The sequence below is a fragment of the Alligator sinensis genome, unplaced genomic scaffold (assembly GCF_000455745.1).
Source record: "Alligator sinensis unplaced genomic scaffold, ASM45574v1 scaffold237_1, whole genome shotgun sequence".
In the NCBI taxonomy this organism is placed as follows: domain Eukaryota; kingdom Metazoa; phylum Chordata; order Crocodylia; family Alligatoridae; genus Alligator; species Alligator sinensis.
Window position 1 is genome coordinate 1,609,573 of NW_005841849.1, and position 17,900 is coordinate 1,627,472.

At 43.3% G+C, this 17,900-nt stretch overlaps 1 protein-coding gene across 1 annotated transcript in view; it reads right to left on the reverse strand.

Moving 5' to 3' along the window:
* Nucleotides 1-12,439, reverse strand: part of LIMS2 (LIM zinc finger domain containing 2) — a 41,135-nt gene extending 28,696 nt beyond the window's left edge. The window contains exon 1 of the mRNA XM_025209514.1: nt 12,417-12,439. Coding sequence (XP_025065299.1) covers nt 12,417-12,424 — 8 coding nt within the window. The 5' untranslated portion in view covers nt 12,425-12,439. The remainder of the gene's footprint in view (nt 1-12,416) is intronic.
* Between the last annotated feature and the right edge of the window lie 5,461 nt (nt 12,440-17,900).

Below are 17,900 nucleotides of genomic sequence, written 5' to 3' on the forward strand. Positions count from 1 at the left end.
GTGGAGCCTAGCAAACTCCACTTGTGTTTGTCTGTAACTGCAACTCAAGAAAGTTTTTCCTGCCTGCACCGCGACCACCTACGGTGTAAGTAAAACAATCTTTAATTAACTGCTACGAGTCTGTGCCTAATTCTAGTCCGTCGTGCAAAAGTACCCGCCCTACCATTGCGGGCTCCCGGCCACAGCCCGCCGCGCGCCCCCGAAAGCCTCGGACCGCTCCCGGCCCGCACAGCTGGGAGTGAGGGGCAACAGCATGGGCAGGGACAGGGCACCGGCATATCAGGGCTGCTCAGCATCACAGAACAGCAGGGGGGGACAGCCGCAACTGGGCCTGTGTCCTGGTGAGCTAGAGGAGTAGGGGAAGCTCTGATTTTCCATGATAAAAAAACCCAAATCAAACAAAATAAATAGGTATTTAGAATTAATTTTATTATAATTGATTGAGGCACAGGCAGGCTTCCAAATTGCTTTAAAAATATAAATATATCAATAAAACATTGTATTTAACTACTGACACACACACACACACACGCACACAAACACAGAGTAGCATTTCATTTTAATCACAGAAAAATTTTGGATTTTTTTTTTTTAAACAGAGAAAACCAGGATGCCTGGTTATGACTAGGTCTTGCCATGACGATGTCAAAGTGGAACCATCACAAATATATAAGACATATGTTATGATCTTGAGGCAAAAAAAAAAAAAAAGCTCAGCTGGCCAAGCCCACATTGACAATAGCCACTTCCCTTTTCTTCCTAGACCTTTCCTGGGCCCTCTGGGAAACAATGAATGTGCAGCTGTTTGATGAACTGGAATTCTTCACTGAGGACCGACCCTACATGGCAAATATAACCAGAACTACGGAACCTGTTTATAACATGACTGCTCCCTGCCTCCATTACAATATAGCCAAAATTTCTAGGAGACTTATAACTGTCAGAGGACAACTGTAATAAATGGCTTCCTGGATTTAGTTGCATCTGTAGTGTAGGTAAGGCTTGACAACAGCAACAGACCTTGCTTAACCAGGGACTGAATTTTACACTGCTATCATCTCTTCATTCAGCACTTCATCCTCTTATGACATTTATTATTTGCTTTCAAACCAAGCTTTAGACTTAAGTTCAAGAAACTAATTTCATAACAGTCACAGGATGTTAAGATACAAGTCTTTCTCCAAAAAAGACAGTCCTAAACCAGGAAAAGCCATTTCCAGAGTAAATTACTTGTAAATTGTCTGCAAAATATCAAATACAAGAGTACCCATTGTTTAAATAAAGATCTAGCAACACAAAGACAGGAAAGATTAAAAACAAAGCAAGTCTGACAAAACATCCTGAACTTGCCCCACCTCCTCCCCCTCTCCTCCCTTCCCTTAGGCTCTCGCACACTAAAAATGGCACAACTGAGGAGCCAGGACAGAGGTGAAGCACTGGATTTTCTACTCTTTCACTAGCACATATCATAGCTTTAAGTAATTCAGTTTTGGGCACAGTGCAGGTCCCTGAGACAATGGGGAGGACACAAGGGTCCAGGCCTACATAGACAACCTCAATGTCCTATGCACGGACAAGTGGTCTATTGAAAAAGTACCACAGCACGCACAGGTATACAGAACAGTGACAGGGACCAAGCTCAATGTGAGCAAAAGCAGCTATCTAGAATCATATAAAATTAGAGTTGGAAGGACCTCAGGAGGTCATCTAGTCCAACCCCCTGGCTCAAGTTCATCTAGTTCAACCCTGAACTAGATCATCCCAGCCCAGGCTTTTTCTTAAATACCTCCAAGGATAGAGAGTCCATAACCTCTCCAGGTAACCTGTTCCATTGTTTTACTACCTTCCTAGTGAGAAAGTTTTGCCTTATAGCTAGCTTAAACTTCCCTTGCTGCAACTTGTCCTTGTTCTGTCATCTGCCACCATTGAAAATAGTCTAGTTGCATCCTCCTTTGAACCCCCCTTCAGGTAGTTGAAGGCTGCTATTAAATCCCCTTTAAGTCTTCTCTTCTCCAAACTAAATAAGCCCAGTTCCCTCATCCTATCCTCACAAGACAGGGGTTGGCAACATTTTTGGCTGGAGTGCCAAAATCACCCCAACCTCCATTCACGCTGCCAGGGGCCCGATCCTCTTTGATGGCAGTGGCTGCATACATGTTTCTGGGTGGATGGCAGGGGAGGATCCAGGGTTACGTTGCCCCAGCCCCTCCTGCATCATGTGCTGCAAGCCACACATACACCCACTGCTGCCATGGAACCAGTGCTGGAGCTCTGCAGCCCTGGCACCAGCTCCATGGTGGCAGCAGCTGCACATGTGCCTCCAGGCGGACAGTTGGGGAGGAGCCACAGTTACGCTGCCCCAGGCCCCTTACCGGCCATGTGCCCAAAGGTGTGCGCACAGCTGCCTCAGCTACAGAACTGGTGCCAGGGCTGCAGAGCCTCATGCAGCTGTTTGCAGCCTCCTGGCTCCAGCGGGCCTGGCCCAGAGCCCAGGTCAGGTATGGTGTGCCGAGGAAAAAATGGCCTTCCGTGTTATGCTCCTGCAAGTGTGCCAGTGGGTGCCGACCCCTGTCATGAGTCATGTGCCCCAGCTCCCTAACCATTTTCATTGCCCTCCACTGGACTCATCCTTTCTGCATGGGGGGGGGGGCCGCGTGGCAAAACTGGACACAGTACTCCAGATGTGGCCTTACCAGTGCAGAACAGAGGGAAATAGTCACTTCCATTGATCTGGTGGTAACGCTCCGACTAATACAGCCCAGTATGCCATTAGCTTTCTTGGCAACAAGGGCACACTGCTGGATCATATTCAGCTTACTGTCCACTGTAACCCTCAGGTCCTTTTCTGCAGAGCTGCTGCCTAGCCAGTCAGTCCCCAGCCTGTACCAGTGCATGGGATTGTTCTGTCCCAAGTGCAGGACTTTGCACTCATCCTTGTTGAATCTCATGAGATTCCGTTTGGCCCAATCCTCCAATTTGCCTAGGTCACTCTGAATCCTAGCCCTACCCTCCAGCATACCTACTACTCCCCATAGCTTGGTGTCATCTACAAACTTGCCAAGGGTGCACTCTATGTCATCTTCCAGGTCATTAATTAAAATACTGAACAAAACTGGCCCCAGGACTGATCCCTTAGACACTCCACTTGATACTCTAACTAGACATCGAGCCATTGACTACTACCCTCTGAACCCAATGATCAAGCCAGTCTTCTAGCCACCTTACAGTCCATTCATTCATCCAACCTGGACTTCCTTAGCTTCCTTGCGAGAAGAGAAAGCTGTAGGAGGCTGTATTAAAGGTAGGGGTGCACCAATGAAGATTTTTTGGGTTGATACTGATGGCCAATTATTAACGAGCCGTATCACCCGATACCAACGCGATTGCCAATATGCAGCCAGGCAGCTTGGAGAGCAGCGTCAGGAAGTATTTGCAGGTCACGTGCTACAACACTGGGGAGTGTACGTACTGCTATGTATGAGCCTACCCACCAGTGTGGTTCTGCAGAAGCCTGAAGCAATTCCACAGCAAGTACAAAACCTAGAAACGACACTAGCGAACCACCACAAGATATAGGAGGTGGTGAGAAAGAGGGACATTGCATCACCCACAGACTTACTCCCTGGTGACAGCTGCCAGGCTGTGTGGGAAAGGATCTTCCATGAGGACTTGCAGAAGGAACTCAGAGACGTGAACTGGCAGGTAGCCCACTGAGCACTCCCAGTGCAGGTGCAAGGCCACAGAGAAGGGCAGAGAAGCCAACCATACTGCCCCAGTAAAACCTGCCCATGAAAGGCAGACAATTTACCACCTCCTCTGGTACTGTCCATATGCCAAAGGGGTTTGGAGGAGTATAAACACTTTTCTCAAGATAGTAATAAGGGTCAAAATTCTAACCCAGAGAAGTGGCGCTGTTCAGGCACCTGTCCAAGCAGCAGGGGACCCCAATGGCCTGCTTTGAGAAATTGACCTCCTGCTTCAGAAACACCTTGTGGAAGACCAGGAACTTGCTCATGTACAGGCATGCAAACATCTCAATAGAGGCCTGTGTCAAAATGGGACTAAATGAGATGCAAGGGTACTACGACAAAGCAGTAGAAGACATCGGGAAGATGGCAGGGATCATGAAGAAGAGGATGTATTGGCACAGACTGTTCAGAGGTGGGAACCCTGAAGAAAGGGATGATGAAAATGATGACGATGACAATGATGGCAGTGGAACCAACAAGAGAGATGACAATAACAGCAATGACTGAAAGGATTGGGAAATAGACAGGGGAAGGGGAGGACAGAGGGGGCATCATTGAGGGGCACAGGTGATGGTGATGGACACACAAACACAGGAGCATGGCTGAGCAGGTGCGCACTGCAGCTATTATGATGGGAATATGTACGGTGTAATTGCAATGATACGTTTTGGACTGGCAAGTGAGCCACAGTGACAGGTTTGTGGTGTGTGTATTTTTTTTTTTTTTTTTTTTTTTGCAAAAAATAGAATAAAATGAAAAAAAAAAATCAGTTTTTAGGAAAAAGTAATTTCACAGGAGCAAGTTTTTTACCATTCTAATTAGGAGTGGGTTTCTGGATAAATATATGCTCAGACTTTTTCAAAAAAATTGACAGCTGTGCTTCAAAACATTGCTCTAAGGCCTAGTAAAATTATCTGAGCATGATTTATGGGAAATGGAAGTTAATTTGGAGATCTTTCTTATGCCATTATTAGAACTGTTGTGCTAATACTTAAGCATCAATGTGTCATTGAACACTATACATACCATATTTACTCGAACAGAAGAAGATGACCCCCCAATAATTAGATTCTATATATGGAAAAATGTATACGTTTGTTATAATTTTCCAGGTATAAAATCTAATTATTGGAGATCTGCCTTGAATTTGGCCTTGTCCCACTGCTACAGCCACAAAAATAAATCTGGAGGGGTTAGAAAGCCCCTTTGCTCTCTGTTTCCCCCCAGCTTTTTCCCCTGACAGCCCCTTCCCCCTCTCATTATCATACCCTGCTCTCCCTGAGCACGTGGAAGTGAGGAGCAAATTTGCAAACAATAACCTTGAAATTAAACATGACTATAACAATTTGTATATACGACCCATAGACTTAGTTTATCCAGAATTGATGTATGTTACCTTTTTATCAAACTGCTGCAAGTTTTAGCGCAGGTACTCCATAAACACACATTGAAACAGCACTTTGGCATCTAGTTATATACAGTGCAAACTATGTATGATATTGGCCCAAAGCCAAAGGTTTGTGATTTACTACATAGTTAATTAGGCTGAGCCTCAGAGTCAACAGCATTTCAAACCATTGTGACCCCACAGCCACCACTGCTCAGTATGAGTGTGTTCTCCAAAACCTCCCACAAAGTATCCATGTGCTATTTAGCCCCCGCTCATGACTGGAACTGGACATTCTTGTCAAAAGTCCTGGGATACTCCAAAAATGTATATGCAGATGAGGTGCAGGGCAACTTGATCCAGCTTCACCTCATGGAGGGCAGGGCCACATAATCATAGGCACCAGGCTGAGAGAGGACATGACAGACAGATTCTGGGTGAACTGTTTGGGGGCCCATTTTGTGATGTTTACCAGGCATTTAAGGCTGGTGGAGAAACAGGAATCATTGGAAATGGAAAAGGCACAGCTCAGTTGTGGGAGTAAAGAGAAAGTCTAAATGTATGCATTATAGTGGCTCACCATGACTTGGAAAAGAGTTGGCTGTGAGCAGGACTGCACACAATGGGCACTACCACATAACTTATTCAGATGGGCTGCACCAACCTCTTGTTGTGGTAATGTGGGCCACATATTTTATAATCATGATCAACATTGGCTGCATATAAATCAGCTGCATAGTTGGATTCTACTGCTGAGCACATGCAGCTTTTGGCAGAAGTTTAATGATAACCAATGTATTTAGAGAGATGTCATTGTATGCAATTATAAGATGAAGGGCTTTTATCCATATGCCAATTGTGGGGGAAAAACCTCTTCTTGTGTTTGAGTAAATACAGTATTTGCACTCTACAGACTGAGTATAAGACTACCATATATAAGAATTTTTATACAGAAGCAGCAATTGAGCATCTTTTCCTCCAGAGAAACATCACCTATGAGGCAATAATACACTACAGCTGCAAGAATTTTCTGCCACTCGTTTTCTTTCAAACATCCCCACTTAAAATCTCAGCAGAGATGCAGAGTTGGTGAGCCAGCTGACAAGGGCCAAAAGAATACTATGCAAAGAAGTCACAAGGTATATCCTGAAGTGGCTGGGTTAGGAAGAGTTCATATCTAGAATATGGATGCAAGAAAACTAGGAAGAGAAGCAAAGAGAAGGAAGCACAAGATCAGTTGCAATATTTCTGCCAAGTAGCCTAGTTTTACTTCTGACATCAAAAATATGCTGCCTGTAATGACAGGTTTTGTATCATAGCCTTCATGGCTTAAGAAGAATAGTAGAGCTGCAAATCCAAGAATGATTTTTGTCACTAACAGCAACATTAAAAAGTTGATAGAAATCTTGGCTACAGGCTTCTGGTTTATTAGGCAAAATTTCCAATGTATTGCCACGTGACAAAACATTTGGTCCTGCATCAGCCAGTTCCCACAGAGAAAGGTATATTTTTGCTTCAGCAGTGAAACAGTCTATCTTCACCAGCTTTGCACCTGTCTGAAGAATCACGTTAATATGCAGACAGGCTGAAAAAATCATGGGTGTTTGGAGAAGAAAAACAAGAGTGAGAGAAGATGCTCTATAAGTATTTAAAGGGATGAGCACTGTACCTCCACTAGGGAATTTTACAAAAAATATTTACTATGGGTTCTGCTCCACCAGTGCTATCCATTATACAGACAAGGCTTTGGGAGACCCTGGCATCTATGCCATCGTGTCAGTTTCACAGTTGTTAGGGGCTGGAAGAGACCTTACAGATCATTGGGTCCAGCCCCCCTGCACTTGGGCAGGAAAGGCTGCAAATGATCCCAGAAAGATGCATGTCAAGACATTTTTTTAAGATTGCCAGGTTGGGCAACTGTACCACTTCTAGGGGGAGCCTGTTCCAAACCCTGGGTACTCAGCTTGTAAAGAAGTTTTTCCTTATGTCTAGCCTGAAGCAAACGTCAATCCCATTATTGAAGTGATCTTGTGCCCATTATTTCTTGTTCTCCCTTGGGGGGCCTCGGAGAATAGATGCTCTCCCAAACCCTGATATTCACCCCTGTTATACTTGTAGGCTGCAACCAAGTCCCCCCTGAGTCATCTCTTCTCCAGGCTGAACAATCCCAAGTCCCTCTGCCTCTCCTCATATGTCTTGGTCTCCAGGCCTCTAATCATGCATGTGGCCCTCCTCTGAACTGTCTCTCAAGCTTCTCCACATCCTTCTTGAAGTGCGGTGCCCAAAACTGGACGCAGTACTCTAGCTGCAGTCTCACTAAGGCTGAGTACAGAGGGAGGATGACGTTCTTTGCCTTACTCGAGATGCCTCAGTGGATGCATGCCAGCGTTTGGTTAGCTCTGCCAGCTATGGCATCGCATTGGTGGCTCTTGCTCATTTTGTTGTCAGTCATGACACCCAGGTCTTGTTCAGTTGTGGTGCAGGCAAGCAGAGCACTGCCAAGCCTGTAAGTGTGGTGGATTATTTCTCCCTAGGTAGAGCACTTAACTTTTCTCTGTAGTAGATGATGTCAGGTTGAGGTCTGCCCACTTCACAAGCCCGTCCAGGTTGACCCGTATTGCCAGCCTGCCTTCGATCGTGACAACATTCCCCCATAGCTTGGTGTCGCCAGCAAACTTTGCCAGATTGCTTGTAATACCTGAATCCAAATCATTAAGGAACATGTTGACGAGCACTGATCCGAGTACTTACCCCTGAGGGATGCCACTGGTCACCCTCTGCCATGACAACTCAGTTCCATCAATACCCTTTGGAGTTATACCTGCCAGGTCAGACAGGGCCAAGAAAGAAGCAGCAGCCAGAGCCTTGTTACCAGACATTCAGCTGAAACACTGAATAGGGGGTTTAAAATCCTTACTGTAGAAAGGGAGAGAAATGTTTGCACTGGATGTTGCCAGTTTATGGCTTACTTTAACAGAATAATGAGAAAAAGCCTTACTTTTGAAAAAAAAATCATTTCAACTCCTCTTGCCATTTTCCCCCTCCAAGTCTTACTGAATAAGCATTTTTACCTGATATTAAGCTACACTGGTAACAAGGCTACTTAATATTTTTCCCTTTGGAAGGGCTACCAACAGTTTGCACAATTTTAACCTGCTTTTATAAATGTAATATTTCTTCTGATTAGTGGAACTGAGACTGCCCAGGCTCATGCACTTGATAGCATTATACATACAAATTTTACTGTTTCCCATTTAGTTCCTCTTTTTGTTTACATTGGATTTATCCAGCAACCAATGAAAGTGAATTAAAACTGGATGTAAACACTTTTTTCAGTAACCCGACTAAACTACAAATTGACAGTGCTTCTTTGGCATATCAGGTTCTCTCTCTCCCTCCCTGCCCTAATGCTCAAAAGGAACATTCCTATTTCCTTTCCCCATTACCCAACAATTTTTGGTCAACCTGCTGCTCCCACTCACCTCTGTCATTCTGTGGGTAAGTGAACATAAGAAAAGCATACAGTCTAGTTTACAGCCTTAACATGGCAAATTAACATAGGAGACCATGGGTTTCTCATAACTCTTGGTCTGCCCACCACAGTTAGGAGTTATGCGAGCGAGCCAGAGTTTCAAGAAATCAGAATTCCACTCCTCCACACATTCCAGCAGGGAACAGGGAATACAGTGTCTGCAGGGCTATCCCAAAGGGGATAATCCTCAACATAAAGACACTTGAGAGGCAAGTTGCAGCTACCCTACATGCACACTGCAACAGGTTCAGTGTTCCTCCCATCCTCAAGACAGTAACATATTTGCTTTAGATAACTATTATTTATTGAGATGCCTTAAATTTATAATAGTCCCCTCAAACTAGGGAAAAGTCTTTTCAATCAGCCTAAGCATATATTTTCTAACAGTTTTGTAGATGTTATCTTTTACTACTTCTAACCAAAAAAAATCCCTCTTAAGGTTTTCAAGCATGTATCATTTTTCCTCTTTACATTTGACTGATGCTAACTTATTTCTCATGAGGGCTCACACACCCCCATATCCCATCCTTATTTTTCAAAGAAGTACTTTGAAAAAACCTTGCACTCTCTCTCTCCCCCTCATACACATAGCTAGAATTTACCAGATACCGTAACTTATATAAAAACCATGCCCTGTCTAAACATGCCTGTCCATCATTATAAAGAGATATTGACATGAATTTGAGATGACTGTCATTTGCCTAAAGAGGGAACACTAACTATTTGGTTGTTTTATTTAGGGAATATGAGAAAAGGATACTACAAAAAAAATTCCTTAGTGAGAAAAAAAACCCTATGCTTAAAAAACCCTCTCCAAAATACAGAATGCAAATTTGCTAGCAGATTATAATGTAGGGCATTGTCATACTTTGAATGGAGGGAGTTGCATGGTTCTATGTTTACTTCCCCTCAGTAACTTTCACAAAAACTTACATGTGAAAAGAATTCATTTTCCAAAACTGGAACCCTCAAAATTCATCCTGGGACCTACAAAATTAAGTTTTGCCTTGTCTGCATGTGCTCAGACTAATGCTTTGATTATTTTCCTTTTTCAAACTTGCAAAAAGTGTTACATTGCCAAACAAATGTCAATCCTATAACAAATATGCAAGTTTGATTTCTATATCAACCCTGGAATACCCCCACAAACAAGCAACACCATCACCATCCAATTGACTATTTCAGTTTTTCCTAAGCAAAGGGATAGGTTTGGTAATACACCTGGTGAGTTACGAATTGTGGGTCCTGACAGATCCAGGGGTGGCACAAAAGAGAATTAATTCCAAACCAGAGAACAGTTTATTAAGAATATCTTGCCACTGACCCCATGCAAATAAAGCTGAGGACAGTTTTGACAAACCTAACTGAACTCTGGGCTAAAGCCTAAGAGGCAGGAAAGTCCTAGAACATAAAGGACTTCACAGATTAAAAGCAGCACACAAACTGCACCATGAAGCCAAGCACAAATTACAGCACTGCAGATTACAAATCATGGATATAACATGATTCATGTCTGAACTACCAATAAGCAAACAAATGTCCACATTCTGCAATTAGCTATACTTCCTGAATACTCTTAATGAATAACCAAATACAGACTGCACTGCAGTCATCCATTCTACTATGGTGAAAGGCACAGTTATACCAAGTACTTTTATCATAAAGTAAACTGAGCTCAAACTCCTCTCTGGTGAAGGGGGAAGTACACAGCCCCAGCTGTTATAACTGGGCATCCAAAAACAGGTAAGAAAAAAAAAATCTTGGTTATCAGCCTTCCCAACAAATGCCCTACCCCTTTTAACTTAATGAGCTTTCAAGCTCTGACAGCTCCTATGGCTATTTTTCTTCTCCACCATCACTGCAGCCTCATCTATACTGAGCTTCTGAGCTAGCTCTCAACTAAGCCCCACTCCTTAGAGTCAATGAGAAAGCAGTCACTGAGAAAGCAAAATAATCAAAGGGCTTGGGTCTGATGAAGAGACATATTATCCAGCTTATCCATGGCACTTTCTCCTCCAATGGCCTGACAAACACTTAAGCAGGATCAGTGATGACAAAAGTCCACAGTACCTCACATAAGAGTGCTTGTCTGCACAAGGACAATAACCATGTATTAGTCTCTGGCTTCCACAATTGTTGATGACACGGGAAGGCAAAACAGATTCTATCTACAAGGTTGGTTTAGCTTTTTTGTATGCTGACAGGTGTTAAAATTTCTTTCCAATGTCAAAAATGATGTGAAGTTACACACAGGGAGAATGATATATTCTGAATGGTTTGGGGAAAAAAAGACAAACCCACCCACATCTCCTGTATCTCTTCAGCTGCACGCAAAGCCTATAAACCACTAAAAGTACTATGCCAACCCTCACTCCAAAGTCACCCTGTGCTTGTCATTTAAAGGAAACACACTTAGGTGTTGTATTTACCATGCTGTTAGTAAGTTACATTTAGAAAATGCATTAGATAGCAAGGTTACAATGTCTCAATTGATTATTTGCTTTCCAGCAAATAATACCCTTTTCAGATTTAACTCACATATTATCTGTTCTTTTGCAGTTGGATCTTTTTTCTTCTTTGTTTTCAATGATTTTACTTCCCCACCAGTTCCTCAGATGCTTCTCTCTACCTTTTTGCATACCGTTTTTCCCCCTCAACTGTCTTTTACTTTGTCTTCCCATCCCAACTCACTTAAATATTTTACTTCTCTTCTCTATTTTAACCAATAAAGACGCCCATTTCCACATTTATCCCCATCCATACAAACTTCATATATCTTCACACCCTCCCCATTGTAAAGACTGGAAAAGTTGATTAGAAAGTCAACAGGTAGTGAGCTAACAGGAGCGGGGAAGTAACTAATGATTGACCCTGCTCTCTAGAATAAGCCAGGCAACCTCCTAACAGCTAAGAAAAGGGTATGCATGTGGAGAGGGAAGAGGGGTGGGAGTGGAGCACTCTACTGCTACAGTACTGGCAGTGCACTCTGCTTGAGGCTCTATTTTGGTCCTCAACAGCTAGTAAGCATCTGATAAATTTGATGCCTCCAGCAATTTATGGCTTCCAAAATATCTAATTATCTTACATACCACCACCCTCTCCCCAACACAACTGCTCAAGCCTGCAGCCAATCCTGATCAGAACTTCTGCAAGATGAAACAAAATAAACACTGAACAAATTCTTGCCAGTTTCCCTAATACCCAAAGAATTTGTGAAATTTCTTACAAATAATCAAGAGTCTGCAGAAAGCTTAATTATCTCTGTAAATGAAACCCTAGATTCTACAGAATCCAAGAGGTCCTCTAGGGAACCAGGAGAACTGCAAAGTTATTTGCAATATATAATAATAACCACAGCTACTTAACCACAGAAATCAAGCAGCACTAAAGTCAGATGAGCATTTAAAGGAAGCATGACATTTTACACAAAGTTCTTGTTCTAAAACTGTACCTAAAACCCTCACTATTAGTAAGGCCAGCAACTCTATAGTGTCTGAAGGGCCAAGTATGATGCTTTAGATACGAATGGGTCTCCACCGTTTCTTTCCTGTTATTGTTAAAAACTGAAAGCCTCTGACAGGAAACTTGTTGCTTCAGTGTGCTAGCTGGAAATAAAAACATGCTACATTCAGCCCGCCTAGCCATCTTCAAACAATGCCTGCTCAAAAAAAAAAAGGGGGGGGGGGGGGGGGGAAGGAGCCTGAGGAAACATTGCTATAATCCTAATCCATTCATTTTGGAGACCTACCCAGGCATTCCAACCGTCGTGTCTGTCTTGTGGCTCAGAAATAACCCAGTGCCACTTAACCGATCCTGCCGGCGCTGGTAAAGCTTGGAGGATGTCAGTCCCTTAAGTCGCATGCCGGCCATGGCACCCCACGCCACCATAAAGGAGAATGCAGAACGACAACTGAAACAGCATTTATAGTTCAGTGAGTCACTTTCCTTCTGGGAGTTCCCCTTACTTCTCAGCAGGATGGGCAGAATCCCGCCCAAGTACTGCTTCTTACGCTTCACCTGTTAAATTCCTAATGGATCCACCAATTCTTCTTCCCTGCATCCTAGCAGCAGTTACCTATTTAAGACAGCGTAATAAGGCATCTTCACCAATGATTCATCCTGTGTCAGACTTGCATTCCAATTCTACACAAGTTCTGTTTTTCAAAAGACATTTAAAACTCTCATTCTTCAAGTAACACATCCACTTAAGCTAATAAGGTGCCTCAACCAAGTGCAAACAACAGTAGACTGCAGAACGGATTAGCAGATCCTCTCAGCAAAGTGCTCAGGATTTTATTGCAGGCTTGCATCCGATCCTGGCTATTCTGTCAGGCCCATGCAGACTGTTGCATCATAAAACGTCTTCATGATATTGCAATCAACAGAGCCCTTCATTCCATTTGGACTAAGCGTATCCCCAGAAGTTAAAGCACAAAGACTCCTGCTCTCTAGATATACTCCAGGCTACAAAAGTGGCATACTGCACTGGACCAGGAAGCTGCGAAGACTGACATATTTTACATTCCAGCCTCTAAAGCGCACACACTGTTGGGAACTGAACAGGGGCTCCAGCCAGGAGCCCACCCTTTATACCACTCCTCCTCCCCGCCCACCCCTTGGACGGAGCGAGGATCACATTACACAAATGGGCCTCAGAGTAAAAAAATATGACAATACAAAAGTCAGTTCTTTAGAGGAACAAAGGGACAAAGTGGAAGGCGAAAGGGATATACAGGTCAGGATGTCGTCGCAGCAGCAGCAGCAGCATCCATGAAAAGCAATCATGTATTGATTCTACAGTAAATTGAGAAGATACAAGCGTAATCATGAGATTACATATACTGGTACCATGTCTGCACTCTTGCAAACTCTAAGAATAATAAAGTGAGAAAAGTGGAAGGAATGATTTCACAACTGTTTGACTGGTGTGAAACAAAAATGGTCCCTTCTGATCTTAATATCAGAGCAGAAGGGTTTAATCAGGATCCAAGAAAAATGTACTAAGAACATTAGCTTCCAAAAGCAAAAGGCAAGTGGCATCCTCATGGTCAATTCTTCCTAAAGACCTTCTGGAGTTTCATAGTTTGCACCTGAAGGTAACCTGCAAAGATTTTTCTAAAGTTGTCCATATGTCATATTTATTTCACTCTTGACCAGAGGCAATGCAAATGTTACAAGAGCCAACAACTTTCTATACTAGCTAGGACCTAAATATATGTTCCTAAAAAAAAGGAAGGAAGGGAAGGGTGGGGGTGTGGTAAGGGGCAGAAAGCATCCTTTAAAGGCACACACCCCGGCTCTTTTATCAAAGAACAGACACCATCTCAGGGTCCCTCCACCTGCCCCTCCCCAGCCTTTCAAAGTCACCTTATGAGACAATTAATGTCAACACTTTAAGGGAATGCTGTTTAAATTGAAGTAAGAGAAATCTAGCCTTCTGCTTTAGCCAGAGATGGGTATCCCACCCCCAAGAAGAACCTTGTCTAGCAAATTGCTAAGAACTTTTATGTTAGTTGAACCAGTCAGCTAATCTCTGAGAACAGGTTTCTATGGAAAGAATCATTATCTTAATAATACATATTCACACAGAAAACCAAAAGCAGCTTATATTAGTTTAAGGCATGAAGCTAGAAGTCTTATAATTACTGACCTTGATATCCTCTAACTCTTTCTACTTGCAATTACATTATAAAATGTGGTCCACATTCACAGCCGTAGCTCCTGTCCACTAAATTAAAACGCAGTGGTCAGAATCTGGCCTACTGGAATACTTTAATGAAAAATAATATAGTCCCTGCTTCTTACCTTAACTGGATTAGGATGAATCAATAAGCATATCTGTACATGCAGCTGCTCTTTCTGTGGACTGCAGGAAGTACAGAGGCGTCTCCAAGTCCCACTGAGACCAAGATTGCAATGACAAAGATCATGTCCTACTAATAATAATGCAGTGAAACAAGCACTTAAAGGACCCTTCTTTAGACTTTGCCTAGAGCTACAAATCTGTAAATGCACTTCCAGTGGCAGAAGCAATAGCATGACCAGCACACATGCCATTTTACTTCAATATTTTAAAACCAAACACCACAGTGGTAAAAACAAGAAGAGCCATATTTTTCAGTTTGCTTTATGCCTTTGACAGCACTTTGTTTATTGCCCGTTTCCTTATTTCCCTTTATGTTGGAGGTAGTTTCTAACACAACCATCAGGAAAGGAAACACATCAAAAATGAATAGAGGGGGAAAAGATTCATGGGGAGTATTAACATTACTGGGAGGAAGAAGACATAGGGAAACTTTTTTTCTAAACTGACTAGATTTCTAGAACAAAGTCTTCTTTTAGAGGCAACATCCATCAGGCAAGTGATATTTTTAGGTTCTCTGAGACTTTTCAGTGTTTAAGAGAAAAAAAACCCATACTTTTCTTTATCCTTACATGAATTTAACAAGTCATCTGAGGTTTGAAATAAAGCAACATAAAGCTAGTAAATGCACTAATATGTAGAGAAAGAAATTTCCCTAATTTCTTTTGGTCTTGGTTCTATCTTTGGGTGTTAACTTGCAACACCTGTAGGTGTTTTCAGATGAAAGAGTGATTCTTAAAATTGACGGTATTCCTTTAAACCTCACATCAACTTCGAGGTAGTATTATATCTATTTTACAGATTAGTAAGTGAAAGTGTAAAGAATGTTAGTAAATGTAAATAAGTGGTTGCCTATCTCAAATCTTTTGTATTGTTTTAACCCAAACAGTGTACCCACTGTGTACATAATAAATGTCAGTATTTTAAGTTCATTTGCCATACACAAGGAAAGCAGCATTTGCACTTGACAATTTCACATTACACACACACACACACACACACACACACACACGTATAGTGCATACATTCTGATTACTATTTTAATTAAATTAACATTCCCTAATGCCGTACGTCAGTAAACCTAATTACGGAAGCTATTTACATTTAGGCAGTTATCTGCTCAAAAAGAAAAGCAAGAAGAATATATAAGAGGGAAAATTCAGTTATTGCTTTCTTTTCTCTAGAAAAGGATCTATATTATTATAGTCACTGCATTGAGAAACAGGTTCTTTTGAATCCTCTTATCTGCGTTTCCTCCCTAGCTTTCTTGTTGCTGTGTCAATATCATCTTTTTTTGAGTTTGTCTGATGCCCTCTCTCTCCCAAATTGTAAAGATAACAAGACTATCTTGGCTTTTTTTAAAGCTATTGGCCCACCAGTCATGTACGACATTTCTGGCTCTAGCAGTGCTTTACACTGATCGTTTTTATTCATTTCTATTTAAAATTTTAGATAGTTTTGCTGACAGTGTGCTGACACATTAAAAAAATACTAACTACATATTTGAAAGTGAGCATGTATGCATGTGCTTTGCTGAGTCGTATCCAGAGTACTCAGTGCCTTGCGTGATTGATCCCCAAATGGATTATTCATTTACTAAGAAATAAGCCAGTTGATTTAAAGTTGCAACAAATCTTTCTCTCTGATAATTCCCAAGACAGAATGAGTAACCGTTCTCTGTCTGAGGGAAACATAGAAGCCAAAAGTTAGAAACTTTCATAACTGACACACTTTCCAGGGCAAATGTTTTAAAATTAAACAACAAAACATGTTGCTATTGGAAAGCTCAGGCCACGACTCACTCATTTTGAGACATTCAGGGGAAAAAAAATCAGCCCTCTGTTTTATTGCCTTGGAGGAGGAGAAATTAGAAATCCTGCATGATGCTAGTGAACTGCCCAGAAAGTGTCTCTAGTACTTTGGAATGTTCCACAAAGCCATGATCATGCTCTATATCACCGCCTCTTACTGAAAAGAGTTGTGATTCCTTAAAAGGCAGGGATCTGAAACTGCACTAGGGAACAACACCAGGATTTAACAAAGAGCATGGGGATTTAACTTCTCTTGGTCCTGAACCTGAGTGAACCTTGCCTCCTGTAGAACATTTTAGACAATATCACATACTATTTACAGGCTATGGTATACTAGGATCAGTCACATAGTCCAAATCATTCTCAGATGCTTTTCCCCACCCTCACTCAAGAGTTGGATGGATCCGCTTCTCCGCTCTGCAAATGCTGACAAAGTTTCAGCCACTTGCTCCTATAGCAAGAAGGTTTCTACATGCATGCCCATAGCATCTTCTTATGCCAAAACTGGTGCCATAAGATATCGGCAGCTAAGATTTGGAGGAGGGGATCAGATTCAGCAACGGACTCCAGGAATAGGAAGTAAATGCACTAGGTGCACTCCACCTAACCACATCGGCCTGTCATCCTCCACTTTGCAAACCTATGAAACACTGACCGTTTAACAGGTGGGGTAATTATTCAGGTTATTGCAGATGTCTTCAGCAGGCCACACAAGGCACTAGGTGTGCTACAGTCACAGAAAGGCAACAAAGTCTAAACCCCAAAGGAGTTACACACTCCTGGATGCAGAATTCCAGGACTGAGGGCAGAGCATGCCCACAAAGTGCCATCCTAAGACCTCATTGCTTGCAAAGTCTAGGCAGACAGTGACTGCTTAGTGTGCTCTCACAATTCCCTTAGGAAAGAAGTGTAGGAGTTGCTTTGGACAGTTTGCTAAAAATATTGGCTTAGTGCTCAACAGGCATCAAATGTTAGGGATTATGCAGAAGAGAACTGTTAACACAACTGAGAGGACCACGGTGCCCCCTCCTACAACCACGCTGCGTGCACGCCTGGCACGCTGGGCCCCGCTCCGGCCCCCACACCTCCAGCGGGACACACGGAGCGGCCACAGAGAAGGGCAGCCGGGCGGAGGAGCGGCACGGAGGGCTCCCGAGGCCAGGCCTGTTCCCTTGAGAAAAGAGACGCCGGAGGCGGGACGTGCTGAGGGTTTCCAAACTCCCGAACGAGCGAGCGGCAACGAGAGGACTCGGTGGGGATTCCCCATTTACCGTCTGGCATGAGACACGGGCCAGGGCTCACGGTGTGAACCCCGCAGCCGGGAAGTTGCAAACGGCCCCCGGGCAGCTCTTTTACCCCAGGGCGTGCCGTGCCGCTCACGCGCGGAACGCCCTGCCACCAGACGCCGCGCAACCTGACCGCTCAGCCGGGCTCGCAAAGGGCTCGCTCGGATTCTCGGTGGAAAGGGGCGCCGGCGGCCATTCAGCGCGGCAGCTAGGCGCGCAGCCTCCGAAGGACAACGGCCGAGACCTTCGCCGCTGCCGGCGGCAGGGGAGAG